A 16,977-nucleotide genomic window follows, 5' to 3' on the forward strand; every position below is an offset into this window, starting at 1 on the left:
TTGTTTTCCTAAATAATAAAATTCTTTACAGGATTTCAATTATTTAAAAAAAAATATAATGAAAATTCGTTGCAAGAATTCAATTATTTTCCTAAATAATAAAATTCTTCACAGCATTTCAATTATTTAAAAGAAATGTAATAAAATTCTTTGCAAGAATTCAATTATTTTCCTAAATACTAAAATTTTTTAAAGGATTTCAATTATTTTTAAAAAATGTAATAAAAGTTCGTTGCAAGACTTCAATTATTTTCCTAAATAATAAAATTCTTCTCAGAGTTTCAATTATTTTTAATACAATTTTAAGTAAATTCTTCAAAAAATGTAATTGATTAAAAAAATTTTATTAAAATTTTTCGATAGAAATAATTGAACAATTATCAATTATTTTTAATTTTTTATCTGAAATTTCATCTGAAATTCATTTTTAAAACAATTTTTATTAGAAAATTCTACGAGAATTCAATTATTTAAATAAAAAAATGAAAAAATTATTGAATAAATGAATTTTTTTCAAATTTGAATTCTCATAAAGAATTTTATCAACAAATTTTTAAAAAATCGAATTTTTTCAACGAATTTGAATAAAATTTTCAAGAAGAATTGCAGCAGTTTTCGAGGAATTCGGTTAAAATTGTATTAGAAATATTTCAAATTCTATGATGAGTTTTATTATTCATGAAAATAATTGAATCTTTGTAAAAACTTTTATTATTTATGAAAATAATTGAATTATTGCTAAAAAATTTATAAAAAATTTGTAAATAGTTGAATTCCTGTGAATTGTTTATTATTTATAAAAATAATTGAATTTTGGAGAAGAGTTTTATTATTTTTTAAGATAATTGAAATTTTGACTAGAAATTTTTAAAATTTTTGAAAAAATCGAATTTTTGCAAAGATTTGTAACTTCTCTAAAATACAATTTTTTAAATGTATGATTTTTAATAATTAATTAAATATATATTAAAAAATGAAACAAAACTAATTATGAATCCTGCACATTTTTTTCCAGTTTAATAAAAATCCCTTACTTTTCCCTGATTTTCCTGACCTGTGGCAACCCTGAAAAAGTATATTCTGAAGGAAAAGAATTCTATTACTTTTGAAAATAATTGAAATTCTGCAATGAGTTTTAGTATTTATGAAAATAATTGAATTATTGCGAAGAAATTTATAAAAAAAATTGTAAATAATTGAATTCCTGTGTAATATTTATTATTTATTAATTATGATAATAATAAAATGTTTGCGTAGAATTTCATTACAAATTTTTTTAAATAATTGAATTTTTTCGGAGAATTTCATTAAAATAGTAAACATTAAAAATCACTAAATTGAGGGAACTTTTTAAAAATAATTGAATTTCTAAATAAATAATAAAAATAAATACTATAAATAAAACGATATGATTAAAAATTAAAATTAATTAAAATTTCTTTTTGTTTTTGTTTCAGACGTTGGAATTGAAATGCTTCTCACGCACGGTGTGGAATTTTTCAAGCATTTTGGGTTTTCCTGGGACGCACTACATTTGACGTTAATGTACGTTATAATAAAAGACTCGAATGTAAACATGAAAGAAACGATAATGAGGATCGTGAACGGTAAGTTTTGTATTTTATTTCTATTATTTTGTCTTTCATATTAAATTCAATATTTAAAAAAACCCTTTCTGTTGTTAAAATGTGAAAAATATAAATTTATAATAATTGTAAATTTTTCACTACTTTTTCATAAAGCTAATGTTACAAAAATGATAAAAGTTCAAGTATTCTTTATCAATTACGTCAAAAAAAAGTAATTACTATACTTCCTTAATGATAAAAAGACAATATTGTGTTAAAATAATTTTTTTTATTTTGTCACGTTTTCTGTCTGTTGTAATTATATATGTTTAATTCCAAATACTTTTAATTTAATTTGCAAATACTTTCAAATTTTCGATTTTCAACTTTGTTAAAAATTTTACAACAAAAAGGTGTTTTTTTTAAAAATTGATAAAATTTTCGAAATTAATTTTATTCTAAAAAGTATTAATAGAAATAATATCAATTTAACTAAGTTCTCAAAATTTACTATTGCAAAAAATGATAATTGTTCCCTTTTTTTCCTCAGCTATAAGATGGTGTCATTTGTAAGATCAAACATTTCCATTAAATTCAAAAAACAATATTAAAAATCTAGTCAAAAAAAATTTAGTCACTATTAACTAAAATGTCTGTGATAATTTCTGTCATAAAAAATTTTTAATCAAAAATTATTAAAAGAATCAATTTTTAAAAAATGTTAATTTTACAAAACGCTTATTTTACTCGTAATTTATCGAAATATATTTAATAGACACAAAAGTGAGAAATTTCAACTTGAAGATTTAGAAAAAAAAATAAATTATTAATTTAAATTAAAAATTATTAATTTTACCTTTAAAATTCAGAAATTAAAAATTAAAAATTCTTAATTTAAAATTAAAATAATCTTCAAAAAGAAATTAAAATTATTTCTCTGATAAAATTTTCCCAAAAAATATTTATAGGAATTTTTTAATTTGCAATATCGGCTGAAAGTTTTAAAAAAAATTGTCGATGTCCACTGCTCATCAAAATGAAGATCATCAATGAAGATTAAAAATGGCGAATACAATTATCAAAGGAAGATTAAGAAAACAACATGGGGGGGGGTTAATTAATTTTAATTAAAAATTAAATTAAATTAAAATTTTAGTATTCAGTACGAGAGTTCTTTTATTCTTTTGCAAAAATTCGTTGCTGTGTAAATAATTATTTTACTCTGTATGTATATATATAGTCCGCGCAAGAATTTTTGTGCCGCGTTCTTGAGACGGTGAAAAGTTCCTAAAACGAAAAACTACACGCGATCGGCATTTATAGTCATTGGCATTTGAATATTTTTTCTTTGTTTTAATTTATGATATAGTGTATAAAAATTTAATTCACGCACAATACGAGTCTCCTTGACTATGAAGAATGAATTTTCGGGAAAATAAACCAATTCGCACATAGGAAAGGTAATTTTATTTTGATTTTTACTTGAGAAAAAAAATAAAGTCCTAAAAATCGATTCATTGTTGTTTTTTGTTATTTGAAATCAAAGCTAGGCAGCTTTTTTTATTAGGAAATCCATACAATAGAATTTTTTTTAATAATACATTTTTTTACTGTTCAATATAATTTTTGTATTATTATTTATTATTAATAATAATATTATTATTATTGTTTACTATTTTTTATTAATTATTATTATTTAGTTATTATTTTTTTAATTCTTATTATTTATTTATTGTTTTTTTGATTATCATTTTTATTTATTGTTTTTTTAATTATTATTTTTATTTATGTTTTATTTTAATTTTAATTTTTTGTTATTATGTATTATTTTTCCTTTACTAATTTTGCATTTTAATTTTTAGTCAAAACACTTTTTTCCTCAGTACATATTTATTCAAAATCATTTAATAGAAATTGAAACAAATTTGCGACTTTAGGGTGGATGAAAAATATGTTTATTAATACCTTTTAGATTTGAAAATCTTGCGAATTATCTCTTTTTGACATTTACACTAATGCAGAAATTGGAGAAATGCCAAAATTGTCTTATTCACCTTAATACTTAAATTATTTGCATATTTTCCCGACTTGAAGTTACTATATATTATATAAGAAAATTAAAAATAAATTTCAATTTTCTTCGTATTCGCAAATATTCTACTAATAACTTTCTTATAAATAAAACTCACTGTATATACTTTTTTTTATTTTTACATCCTGTAATTTTCAAAAATTCATTTTTCTGATTCTATTTTTATACGCACTGAAAAAAAAATTATTTGATTCATGTAAATATTTAATTTATATAATAGTCAAGTTATTATTTGAATCAAATAAATTTTTTTTCAGTGCATTATTTTAATATTTCATTATTGTAATATTTTTTAATGTTATTTTCCAGTATTCTTTTTTAATATTATTTTTTATTATTATTTTTTAATATTATTTTAATAATATTTTTTAATAATACTTTTACTTTTTCAAGTTTTATTTATTCATGGAAAAAATATTTTCTTGAAATCAAATAATTAATAATTAAATTTTTTTCCATGTTCAGTTTTCTTTTTCTGGGCAAATAATATTTTTTTTTTTTTTGTTTACTGGCAATGCATGCAATGCTTCTAGAGGAAAAATCGAGGGTAAAATATATGTATATAGTAAAGTTTGAGTCGTAATCTATACGACGATCGGGACATGTGGAAACGTCATGAACAAGACCACGCAAGCTCACCATAAATGATTTTAACGACAGTCGTTTAGAAAATGTGCGGTCATAACCAATCTGCCAACTCTGTGCTTACTCAACAAAATTAAAATTCTATAATATATTTTCCAAATTAAATTATAAAATCACGATAAAAAAAAATTATACAATCTTCAAGGGTATAATTATAAATCTGGTTTTAATATTAATATTTATACTACTAACTATCGTGGTTAAGCTATTAGTTTTATATTTAATAAACTACTAGTTAAACTATTAAAATAGTTTTAATATTAGAATATTAATTAAAATATAATATAATAATTTAATTTATTTGTAATTTTAATATATTTATAATATTAATATACTAATAATATTAATATAATTATATTAATATATTTATAATATTAATATAATTATAATTATTCCTTAATTATAATTATATTAATATATTTATAATATAAATATAATTTAAATAATACTTTCAACAATTTCTTTAATAATAGGACTTTTGTCCCGTTTACAAATTAAATAAATTAAATGAATGCGTAAGAAAATAAAAAATCGGTGAGAAAAAAAATTCGCACCTTTTTTCATATAAAATATGAACTCTATATTGTATATAATTCAGGGTGTAATGAATATATTAGGCGCGTGAAAAAGGATGATACTTAATTTGTTAAATAATCACCTACTCGACTTCTGTTTGCGCCGAGTAGTCATTATAAATCGCTTAAGCTACTACACCGAGAGTATAATCGATGAACTTCACCCTCTTGTCATAATATCATACTTCATTATTCTTTATTATAAAGGTGTTGAAACTTTTTTTCAATACCGAATTTTTCATTTTCTTTTTTTAACAATTAATATTCTCTCCGCAAGTTGATTCCCCTTTTTTTTACTGTGTAAATTTTTTTTTTAACTGGTTTAGAGAAAAAATTGACTAGTTTAAAAAATATTTAATTAATACTCAACGAAAATTACTAGGAGAAATTTAGTTTAAAAAAACAGTTTTATAAAAATTTACCTAGTAATTAAAAAGAATTTATTTAAAAGAATTATTGGTGTAAAAAAAATTTGGATTGAAAAAAATGAGTGGTTGGAAAAAATATACTTTGAAAAAAAATTGTTTTTCTGGTGAAAAAGAAGATTCGTTGAAAAAAATTTGGTTTTGAAAATTTACTAGTTTAAAAAATATTTGGTTTAAAAAACTAGTCAGTTTTTTAAACCAAATGATTTAAAAAAAACTTAGTTAAAAAAATGAATGGTTAGACAAAAATTTAGTTCAAAATTAATAGTTTAAAAAAATATAATTAACAAAATTAATAGTTTAAAAAAAGGTAGTTAAAAAAATTACTAGTTTTAACCAAATTTAGTTGAAAAAATTACTAGTTTAAACAAAATTTAGTTAAAAAAATTACTACTTTAAAAAAAGGTAGTTAAAAAATATTTCATTAAAAAAATTACTAATTTTAACCAAATTTAGTTGAAAAAATTACTAGTTTAAACAAAATTTAGTTAAAAAAATTACTAGCTTAAAAAAAGTAGTTAAAAAATTTACTAGTTTAAACAAAATTTAGTTAAAAAAATTACTAGCTTAAAAAAAGTAGTTAAAAAATTTACTAGTTTAAAAAATATTTACTAGTCTTTTAAAAAAATGACTCTAAAAATAATAAACAATAAATAAAATAATTTGATTTGAAAAAATCAAGTTTACTAAAATTACTAGTTTTAAAAAAATTTAGTTAAAAAAATTACTAGTTTCAAAAAAGAAGTTAAAAATTTACTATTTTGAAAAATATTTACCACTTTTAAAAAAATTACTCCACAAGTATAAAATAATTATTTGAAAAAAACAAGTTTCGAATAATAACTAGTTTCAAAAAAAATTTATTTAAAAAATTCCCTACTTTAAAAAATATTTACTAGTCTTTTAAAAAAATGACTCTTATAATAATAAATAAAATAATTTGAGTTGAAAAAATCAAATTTACAAAAATTACTAGTTTAAAAAAATAGCTTAAAGACAGTTACTAGGGTTTAAAAAATATTTAGTCGAAGGTAGAAAATGTTTTAAAAATATTCGAGAGAAATTGGCAAATAGTGCAAAAAAATAATTTATCTCTTTCTTTTTTTCTTTTGTACACGAATCATGAAATTTTCCTTCACCGAAAATGTTTAATGTAAGCATGGCCGCATCGACATTTCAATGGAGCTGATTATTTCGTTAATGAAACATGACAAAGGTTAATTGGTCAGCTATTAATCTTTCGCTGACTCGATAGCTTGATTGCAAAACATAGGGTGAAAGTTCACCATACATAGTTTCTTTCAGATATGTAAACCAATAAAAAGTACAGTATCGAGTGAAAATTTTTGATCTAATTCTGAATATTATTATGCAAACTATAGTTTTTTTTTATATTTAGTATAAATTTAATTCGCGTTATTTATTAATTTCAAACTAAAATTACTTTTTCTATTATATTTTCTATTTTATTTTATTTTCTAAATGTTTTTTATTTTTTAAATTCTTTATATAGCAATTTTTTAAAAATATTTATTCTACTGTTCATAGCTTCCAATTTTTAGTTACTTTTCATTTTTTAGTTTTATTTTTTACTTTATTTTATTATTCTAGTCTTTTACAGAAATTTTTTCTTGAGAAAATTGTAAACCATGGAATGTAGTTTTTTTTATTAAAAAAATTATTATTCAAATATTATTATTCAAAACTATTTTTTATGAAAATATTTTACTATAAATAAATTATTTACTGTAAAAATATTTTTAAAAAAACTGATTTCTGCAAAAAACAATATTTTTTGTAAATATTAAACTCTTTTTCGTTAATCTGTTTTATTTTTACAGTTTTGTTTTATAGAAAATAGTTCAATATTTACTAAAAAATTTTTTCTTTTAAAGAAACTATTCCTATCGTTACAGTAAATAGTTTAATATTTAAAAAAAAATATTTTCATTTACAAAAAAAATAGTTAACAAAAAAATACGTAACAAAAAAATTGTCAACAAAAAAATAGTTACTTAAAAAAAATACTTGACAGAAAAATATTTAACAAGAAAATAGTTAACAAAAATATATTTAACGAAAAAGCAGTTTAAAAAAAATAGATTTTAAAAAAATTATTTTGATATATATAAAATTAATTGACGTATAAAAAAATAGTTATAAAAAATTGTTATAAGAAAATAGTTACCAAAAAAATAATTATCAAAAAAAAAAAAACAGTTTGCAAAAAACAGCATTAAAAAAATGATTTTGATGCATAAAAAATTAATTTACACACTTCCTGGAGGAAACAATAATTATTTGAATTGAATGAAATTTACAACTGCAGTCTTTAATTAAATGATTATTTACACACATTTGTTTTTCAAATAAGTAAACAAGTGTTTGTTAAAAAGTGAAAGCCTCATTTACATAAGTGTTTTTCTCATTCCATATATATAAATAAAAACAGTTTACATTCTAGATTTGTTTTTCCATTTTTTACATATTCTGATACATATATATATACACATGACAAACAAGTAGTTACAGGTATAAATTGTATTTGCAAATTATACATGTCACACAATTTAGAATATTGTCTTTAAGTTTCTTATACTTTGTAAATATATATGGTACAGCGAGTTTTAAATTCAAGGTGAAAGTAGAAAGTTAACGTTCTCTTCAGCCATAGGATTCATTGAATTTACCGAATAAGTATTTGAGACTCAGTACAGTCGATAAATATCGAAAAAAAAAATAAATAAATTTTTAAAAAGAGTCTCGGTTTCAGGGTCTTTTTTCACCTCATTTAACAATTTAGCTATTTTTATAATTAAATTACTAGGACTTAATAAAAAAAAAAACTAATAATTAATTTCTTATAAATTTAATTTCTTTTTCTTACCATTTTAAATAAAAATTTACTTAGAGAAGAAATTAATTCTAAGACTAAAAAAATTGAAATAATCAATATGGAGACGCTACTCTTCACCTGAGAACGCCAAGGTCACCGCTAGATGGCAGTTTACCAGCCACCTAGTGGTGACCTTGGTGTTCTCAAGTGGAGAAATTCATTTTAACCCCCAAAAACTTTTTTATATTTACAGGCTTCGTACTTTATAATAAATTTAAAAAAAAGGCTTAAAGACAAAAAAGTAGTAACAAAGTAGATGTCAGAAAATTAAACTTGACTCCATTTTTTTTATAATTTAATTACATTCAAAAATAGAATAATTTTTAAAAATAAATATTTAAATAAAATGCAAAAAAAATGTTATTGTGAGAATATTATTAAATTAAGATTAAAATATTATAATTTATAATATGAAAAATGCGCATTGGCGAATTAAAATTAAAAATTGCTACTAAAAATTCCCAAGTAAGAAAAAAATTATTATATTCGAATATGGTAATGATTAATGGGAATTTATATTTCTTTTGTACCGAGAAGAATATTTTCGAAAAAAAAAATTATTAAATAGGAAATTAGTAAATATATGTGTTGGAAATAAATAGTTAAATGGTTGTATGCACTGTTGGCACGAGGTGTCTTACATAACTATAGTTTACATATACATTTTCAGTTCGATAAAAACTGTTCTAACATGATAAGTTGAATTACAGATTTCAAATGGAGATAAATTTTAACATTAAACCACTTTTCTGTTTCTTCAACATTTGTAATCAATTCGCGTAAAAAGACGAGTGAGAGATTATATTTTTCTTCTTCTTCTTCTTTTAGAATGTCAGCATTTTCCTTACACTGCAATTAGATGTGTCTTATAAAATTGTTATATAAATGCTGAATTACGACTTGTTACTTTATTAACAATTTTCCAACAATCTAAGTATTACTAAAATTCTTCTCTTTGAAACAATTTTCAATAGATTTTATCAAAATTTACTACTTTAAAATTATATCTATTAAAATTTAATAATTTTTTTTTCTTTTTTTTTGAGTACTGTATTTTTCTATAAATAAACAAGCGAAGCGAACTGAAGAAAACATAATATGAGATTAATGTGCGCCCATAAAATATCAATGCATGTTTATTCATTGTTGCCAATGTTGAAGAATTCCAATTATGGCTTAATATGCCTCAATGAGGAAAAGAAGCATTTTTAATATTGTCCTGTCTCAAACATAAAGACATAAAAATTGTTAAGTTGCGTTCCAACGTGTTTTAGTATCATTGCCATCAGTTAAACTTGAAGAGCTGTAAAATCTAACTTGGAGGTTGTACGTATAAAATTAATACAAGTTTATCTGCCGCGAGAAAATAAAGAGACATTGCTGTATAATTTGACATTCCATCCTTTACTTTTTAGCCACAAAAAGAAAAAAAAAATTAAGAAAACTAAAAACAAAAGTTAAATTTCAATGTAAAATAAATAAGAATCGTTTATTCTCAAGTTTGTCGTCAGTTTCTTTTTCTTTATCTTTGAAAACAAAATCTGTAGGGTTGCTACAAAAAATTAATTTTCTTTTTCCCTGATTTCCAGACAAAATTTTGATTTTTTCCCTGACCCAAAAGAATATTCTGATTCTTAAATTTAAACCTTTCGAAATTCAATAACTTTTAAGAATATTATTATAAAACATGAAGATATCGAGCACTCCGAGTCAAATATTTTCAAAATCTACTATTTTAATAAAATTTCTCAAAAAAATTCAATTATTTTCATAAATAATAAAATTTATCACAGAAATTCAATTACTTTTAATAGAATTTTAATTAAATTATTCGAAATAATTGAATTATTATTCTTTTAAATTTTCATAAAATGATTAAATAAAATTCCATTATTTAAAAAAATTAAATAAAATTCGATGCAAGAATTCAATTATTTTAATAAATAATAAATTTTTCTCGAGAATTGAATTACTTTGAAATTCAATTCTCAAGAAAACTTTTTCGAAAGAAATCAATTATTTCAAATATTTTAATAAAATTCCTTAAAAGAAATGAATTATTTTCTAAAATTTTGATGGCATTTATGTATAGGAATTAAATTATTTTCATATATAAAAAAATTCATTGCAAGAATTCAATTATTTTTAATACATTTTTAATTGAATTATTCGAAATAAATGAAGTCTTCTTTTAAATTTTCATAAAATTATTCGAAATATTCAATTGTTTTAAAAAATTTAATAAAAATCGTTTTAAGAATTCAATTATTCTCATAAATAATAAAATAGTAAAATTTTTCCTAGGATTTAAATTATTTTTAATACAATTTTAAATGAATACCTCGAAAAATGTAATTATTTTCAAACATTTTTTGCAAGAATTCAATTACATTTCACAAATAATGAAATTCTTTGCTGAAATTCAAATTTTTTTAAAATCTACTATTTTAATAAAATTTCTCGAAAGAATTCAATTATTTTCATAAATAATAAAATTCTTCACAGGATTTCAATTCTTTAAAAAATGTAATAAATATTGTTGCAAGAATTCAATTGTTTTCCTAATTAATAAAATTCTTCACAGGATTTCAATTATTAAAAAAAATGTAATAAAATTCGTTGCAAGAATTTAATTATTTTCATTAAAATAATAAAATTCTTCACAGAAATTCAATTATTTTAAAGAAATGTAATAAATATCGTTGCAAGAATTCAATTGTTGTCCTAAATAATAAAATTCTCCACAGGATTTCAATTATTTAAAAAAAATGTAATAAAATTCGTTGCAAAAATTTAATTATTTTCATAAATAATAAAATTTTTCACAGGATTTCCATTATTCAAAAGAAATGTAATCAAATTATTTGCAAGAATTGAATTGTTTTCCAAAATACTAAAATTTTCAAAATTGAATTCTCTTAAAGAATTTTATCAACAAATTTTTAAATAATCAAATTTTTTCCACGAATTTTAATAAAATTTTCAAGAAGAATAACATTTTTCGAGGAATTTCGTTAAAATTGTTTTACAAATAATTAAAATTCTATTATGAGTTTTATTATTCATGAGAATAATTAAAGCTTTGTAAAAATTTTTATTATCTACGAAAATAATTGAATTATTGCGAAAAAATTTATAAAAAATTTGTAAATAGTTGAATTTCTGTGAAATGTTTATTATTTATAAAAATAATTGAATTTTAGAGAAGAATTTTATTATTTTTGAAGATAATTGAAATTTTTACTAGAATTTTTTTAAATTTTTGAACAAATTTGAATTTTTGGAAACATTTGTAACTTTTTTAAAATACAATTTTTTTTAGTGTTTTTAACTAAAATTCTTCTATAAATCCATGATTTTTAATAATTAATGAAATATGTATTAAAAAATAAAAAACTAATTATGAATCCTGCAAATTTAATTTTTTCCAGTACTTTCATAAAAATCCCTGACTTTTCCCTAAATTCCCTGATTACCCTGACCTGTGGCAACCAACCCTGATCTAAACTACAAATTTGTAGTTTTGGTTTCATTTTCAAAAAGGAAAAAAAAAAGAAACTGACGACTTGTAAATTGTAAACGAAAATAAATTTTGAAATTCAAAAGTTTCATACAATGCAAACTGATAAAAGAGGTTCAGAGACAGATCAAGGTTGTCACCGGAAATATCTTTTCTATCATTATAGTACAAAACATAGTAACAGATTGCAATCAAACGTTTCAAACAGATATTGATCATCGTTTCCTTATTGTGCAGCATGTGTGCTAATTGCTAAATGCTAATATTCGCAGACAATTGCGTACACTATTTTCTCGAAGGTGTCAAATTGATACAAAAATTATTAATTACATCCAATTTTTCGAATTTTAAATTTAAATTCGAAAAAGCGACATGGCTAATTTGACTTTCCATTCTTTACGTTTTAACCACCAAAAAAAAAAGAAAACTTACGTTTTTCAAAACTAATTATTTGCAAAAATTATGCAGTAAACAACTTTTCATAATTCTTTTCATAATCAGTAGATATAAAGTTTATAATATTTATATATAAAAGAATAATTTATAAAAAGAAAAAAATATCGATTTGATCGACAGATGTCCTGAAGACGTTGTGTTGTCAGCATGGAACGTGATAATGATGCCCCTTATTTTCACAAGCTGATACCCACAAATCGCGCCACATCATGAACAATCAATTATCTTTTTAACAATCCTTTCTTATCCCATAACGCTAGGAATAAAAAAAAAAAAATGAGAAAAAAAATGAAGCAGATCGTCTCGCCTGTCTCCCTCGATTTAATCACTTGCTCCTGTCTCCTCCATCGTGATCATATCAAACATATATAATGCGGGCGCATTTAAATATTTCACCTTGATATCTGACGTGTAAGTAACTGACAGATTGACAGCGTTCGTGCCAACATCCAATTAGAATGCACAATTCGGAAAGTCGCAATTTTCGATTCCTCTTTTTTTCACTGTGTGGTCCAGTGAATTCCGAAAGTTTAATGAAATCACACCTTCGTTTTTTTTTTGGTTTCTATTTTTTCTAGTTTTTGTTTCCATTTTTTTGTTCTTTGTAGTTTCTTCTCTATATCAAGTTCTTTGTAATTTTTTTTTTTATTCTTTGTATTTTTTCTTCTTTATACTTTGTCTTCTTCTTTGTATTTTTTCTTCTTTACAATTTTTTTTGTTTCTTTTTTCTTCTTCTAAGTATTTTTTCTTTTTCTTTATAATTTTTTTGTTTCTATTTTTTCTTCTTTATAGTTTTTCTTCTTCTTTATAATTTTTTTGTTTCTATTTTTTCTTCTTTATAGTTTTTCTTCTTCTTTATATTTTTTCTTCCCTCCATTTTCTACAATCCCAAATTTCTCAACGTTCAAATATGAACGAAATTAATTCATTTCTTCGTCCAAATTAAATTTTTACTACAATAATTTTTTTGCAATTTTTGTCACAATCAAGAAAATTAATTATAAATTTTCTAAATGTGAAATTTAAATTTCTTAACTCTCGTTGCAAACAATGATTTCAGAAAATATTTTTATTAGAAAATATTTCCTTCACTTGCAAATTCGTCAAAACTTCTGGATTATTATTTTTTTCTCTCGCAATTTTTTTCTTTCTCTTCTCTCTTCAATTTTTTTCTATTTTTAGTTTTCAATTTTTCTTTTTTTTTCTTTTTCTTCTTCTTCCTTTTTTTCTTATTCCTCTCCTCTCTCACTGTTTCCATCCTTTTTTTGTACTTCTCTCTTTCTCTATTGATGAGATTAATCTGTATAACAAAGTTTACATTTTCAAATTGGAAGATCGTGTTTTTTCTCCGTTTTCTTTTTTGTTTGTTCTTTTTCTTTTTTGGTTTTTTTGTTTCAAATGCAGTTTTCTCTTCTCTTGTTTCAAACGACAGGATTTTTCTTCTATTCCCCCTATATTTTCACAGCCAATCATTTGAGAAGATAATCGCTAACTTTTACGGATGTTGCTTGTTCTCTCGTGGTTTGCACGCGATATTACGAACAAGTAATTTTAGGACTCCCTGAATGTAGCGTGACTTGGATTTATCTTGTATCCTTACATGAATTTGTAATGTTTCACACTGATTGGGGAAGAAAAATTATTATTTACCCTTACAATATTCATTTCCCGTGAGATGTATATTTATACATTAGAATAATTCCTATATTTGTACAACTTTTTTCGCGTTTTATTCTCGCTTTTACTTTTTGTTTTTCATTGCGAATAAATATTTCCTTAAAAAATATATAATTTCATGTCACTGCAACTTTCTTTCTTTCTTTATTAACTACTTTATTACTTTCTTATATTTTTCTTCTCTAATTTTATTTTCTTTATCATTTTTTCGTATTTTGCAATTTTTTATTTTCTTTATTATTTTTTCGTATTTTGCAATTTTTCTATTTTCGTTATTTCCTTGTTTTCCTACTTTCATTATTTTCTCATTTACTTTTCAATTTTTCATTTTTTCGTTCATGAAACGAATACAATAGAAAAAAATTTGGATATTTGCAAAAAATTCAAAAATGGAAAATTAAAAAAATTATTTCCTGAAAGTTTGCGAATAAGAATCGACAGAGTGCAATACCGAAAGAATAAATAGAAAAAAAATTATTCTTCTTATTTTATAATTGACATTACACTACTTTTATTGCTTTATTTATTGATTAACTGATTTATCATTTATAGATAAGTTTTTTTTTCTTTCTTTCATTTTTTTTTTCTTTTTTTTGAACAGAATTTTATCTCCTTCGTGTTGTCAGTTCTTTGCTATAAGTTTCACGCAACATAATTCTCTTGGCTGCTTCTCATGTAACTAACAATTTCTTCTCTAATGATTTCAGAATCGCATGATCTACAGCTCAATTACACAACCTATTATACGCGCTACACAAAAATTTTTTTTTTCCTCTTCTTTTTTAAAAAGAAGTCCCTCTGTCGTTTCTTTTGTAGCAAATTATTACTTAAAGTATTAGTTTTAATTCCGCGGCAAGAAAAAATATATTCTTCGCATGCAAAGACATTAATAAACGTCAAATTACTTGCAAAACAGAAAATCGAAAAAAGAAGAAAAGTAAGAAAAAAAAAATTGAAAATAACGAAAATAAAATATAGGAAATACTAATAGTTTAATGACTCTGTAAAGATGGTTGTTACAATGAAAAAGAAATTTAAAAAAAAGGAAAGGAAGAAAATAAATAATGAGAGAAAATAAGTAAATAAATAAATAAAGAAAATAAATAATTAAACAAATAAATAAAGGAAATAAATAATTAAATAAATAAAGAAATTAAATAATTAAATAAATAAATAATTTCATAAATAAATAAAATAAATAATTCATTAAAGAAAGAAGGAAAAAAGAAAGAAAGAAAGAAAAAAGAAAGAAAAAAAGAAAATAATTCCCAAAAAAAGAAAAGTCCAGAAACAATCATTTAATATTCATTAAAAATAAAAAAACGACAAAAAAATTTTACAAAACAGTGCAAGAAAAAAAATCCCTGAATAATTGCTTTCCGGAATAATTATCTTTGGGCTGGAATGGAAAAACTGGTTTTTAGAATTGAGTTCTCGTGAATTTATTTGTCCATATTTTTTTTTTTTTTTATTTTTTTTATTCATTCGTTTATAATTCAGATGGTATTTGCAATTTCGTTTCCGTTTTAACGTCACGCGTAAACGCATGTGTCGGAGAAAATTAGCGCTTTTAGAATTTTAAAAGCACTTTTGATTACGACTGTACATTCTATATCTAGTCACACTGTTGAGTGGCACTTGTAACTTTTCAAACACAGTTGCAATTTGCAGTATTAGTCGTGTCTAGTAATGAGAGGAAGAGAGAGGGATGCTGTGACAGACAGATTGAAAATGGGGAGAGGAGGGGGGGGGAGGAAACGTGCGCGCGCGATAAAGATAAAGAGAGAGAGAGAGAGAAAAGAGGGAGAGAGAAAAAGAGACCTCATTGTAAAATAGAGTCAGCAATAGAACTAGATTTACTACATCTTAGATGGAGACTAGGTTATTTAGTAGATGAGTTACAGATCGACAAAAAAAAATTAATAAAATAAATAATTAAACCGATCACGGAAGTGGAAAATTCAATCTTGTGGAATCCGCCGTTTATATATTAGAGAATTAATAAAAGAAGGCGAGATAATAATTTTACAAGTATTATATTTACAATGTAATTTTATTTTTGCGACCGTTTACTTTTTTAATTTACCTTCTTTATTTTATTCATTATCATTACTTTCATTCACTTCTTTAATTTTATTCACTTTTAGAATTTTTATTATAATTTCTTTAATTTTATTAATTTCTTAATTTCAATTTTTTTAATTCCATATTTATTTTTTAATTGCATTCTTAATTTTTAATTGCATTCAATCTTATTTAGTTTTTAAATACAATTCTCCTAATTTGTTTATTTAAAAATAAATTAAATTAAAGAAATTATATTTTTTATTTTTACTCTCAAATTTTCTTATGAATTGAAATATTTTCGAAATCAAAATATATATATATTTTTTTTTAATTCAAGAAAATATATTTTCCTTCTTCAGTTACTGATTGATTGATTATTTTATCAAAAATTTTTTTACAATAAAAAAATAACAAAACTTTATCTTTTTTATTGATATCTACTTCTTTGTATTAATAGTTCAAGTATCATTCTTTTTAAATATTTCTAAATGATCTACTTTATCTGCTAGATTAGACAAAAGGGAATATTTTTATCTTTAGATTTAGTTAATGAAATTAGAACAATAATTTATAATTATAACAACAATCAATAAATTTTAATTTTAAGTCAATAAATTTTATAATAAAGAATAAAAAAAATAGGAAAGAAATAAGTAAGTAAAAAATAAAAAAAAGAAGAAAGAAAACAAAAAAATATTCAAAACTAAAGGCAAAGAAGAAAACATAATAAAAGACGAAATAAATCCATTAGCAAGAGAAACTCGAATGCAAAAAATAAAAAATAACTACATTCAATAAATAATTTTTCTCTTCATATCTTAATTATTGAATTAAATTTTAACGAGTGAGTCGTTTTGGAAAAGATTTCTTTTTCTTCAACAAATATAATTATATTGCCAATGACATTAATGAACATTATAAATAATTCTTGCATTCTATATTAAATAAATATTCTGAAAACAATCTCAACAATTTTGTACATTTGAAGATTTCTTGTAACATGAAATGTTGCACTTTGAAGCTAAAAGATCTTGAAAAACAGGTTTATTCCAAGCA

General features: G+C 21.8%; 1 protein-coding gene and 1 long non-coding RNA gene across 6 annotated transcripts in view; one reads left to right on the forward strand and one right to left on the reverse strand.

Moving 5' to 3' along the window:
- The window catches only part of LOC122511646, a 208,359-nt gene that overhangs the window by 100,454 nt on the left and 90,928 nt on the right, over window positions 1-16,977 (reverse strand). The gene's annotated exons all lie outside the window — the stretch shown is intronic.
- LOC122511643 overlaps window positions 1-16,977 on the forward strand; it is a 159,738-nt gene that overhangs the window by 99,872 nt on the left and 42,889 nt on the right. For all 5 annotated transcript variants that reach the window (XM_043627021.1, XM_043627020.1, XM_043627019.1 and 2 more), the window contains one exon: window positions 1,458-1,607. In XM_043627021.1, the coding sequence (XP_043482956.1) occupies window positions 1,458-1,607 (150 nt within the window). The remainder of the gene's footprint in view (window positions 1-1,457; window positions 1,608-16,977) is intronic.

The sequence above is a fragment of the Leptopilina heterotoma genome, unplaced genomic scaffold (genome assembly GCF_015476425.1).
Source record: "Leptopilina heterotoma isolate Lh14 unplaced genomic scaffold, ASM1547642v1 Lhet_88, whole genome shotgun sequence".
NCBI lineage: Eukaryota > Metazoa > Arthropoda > Insecta > Hymenoptera > Figitidae > Leptopilina > Leptopilina heterotoma.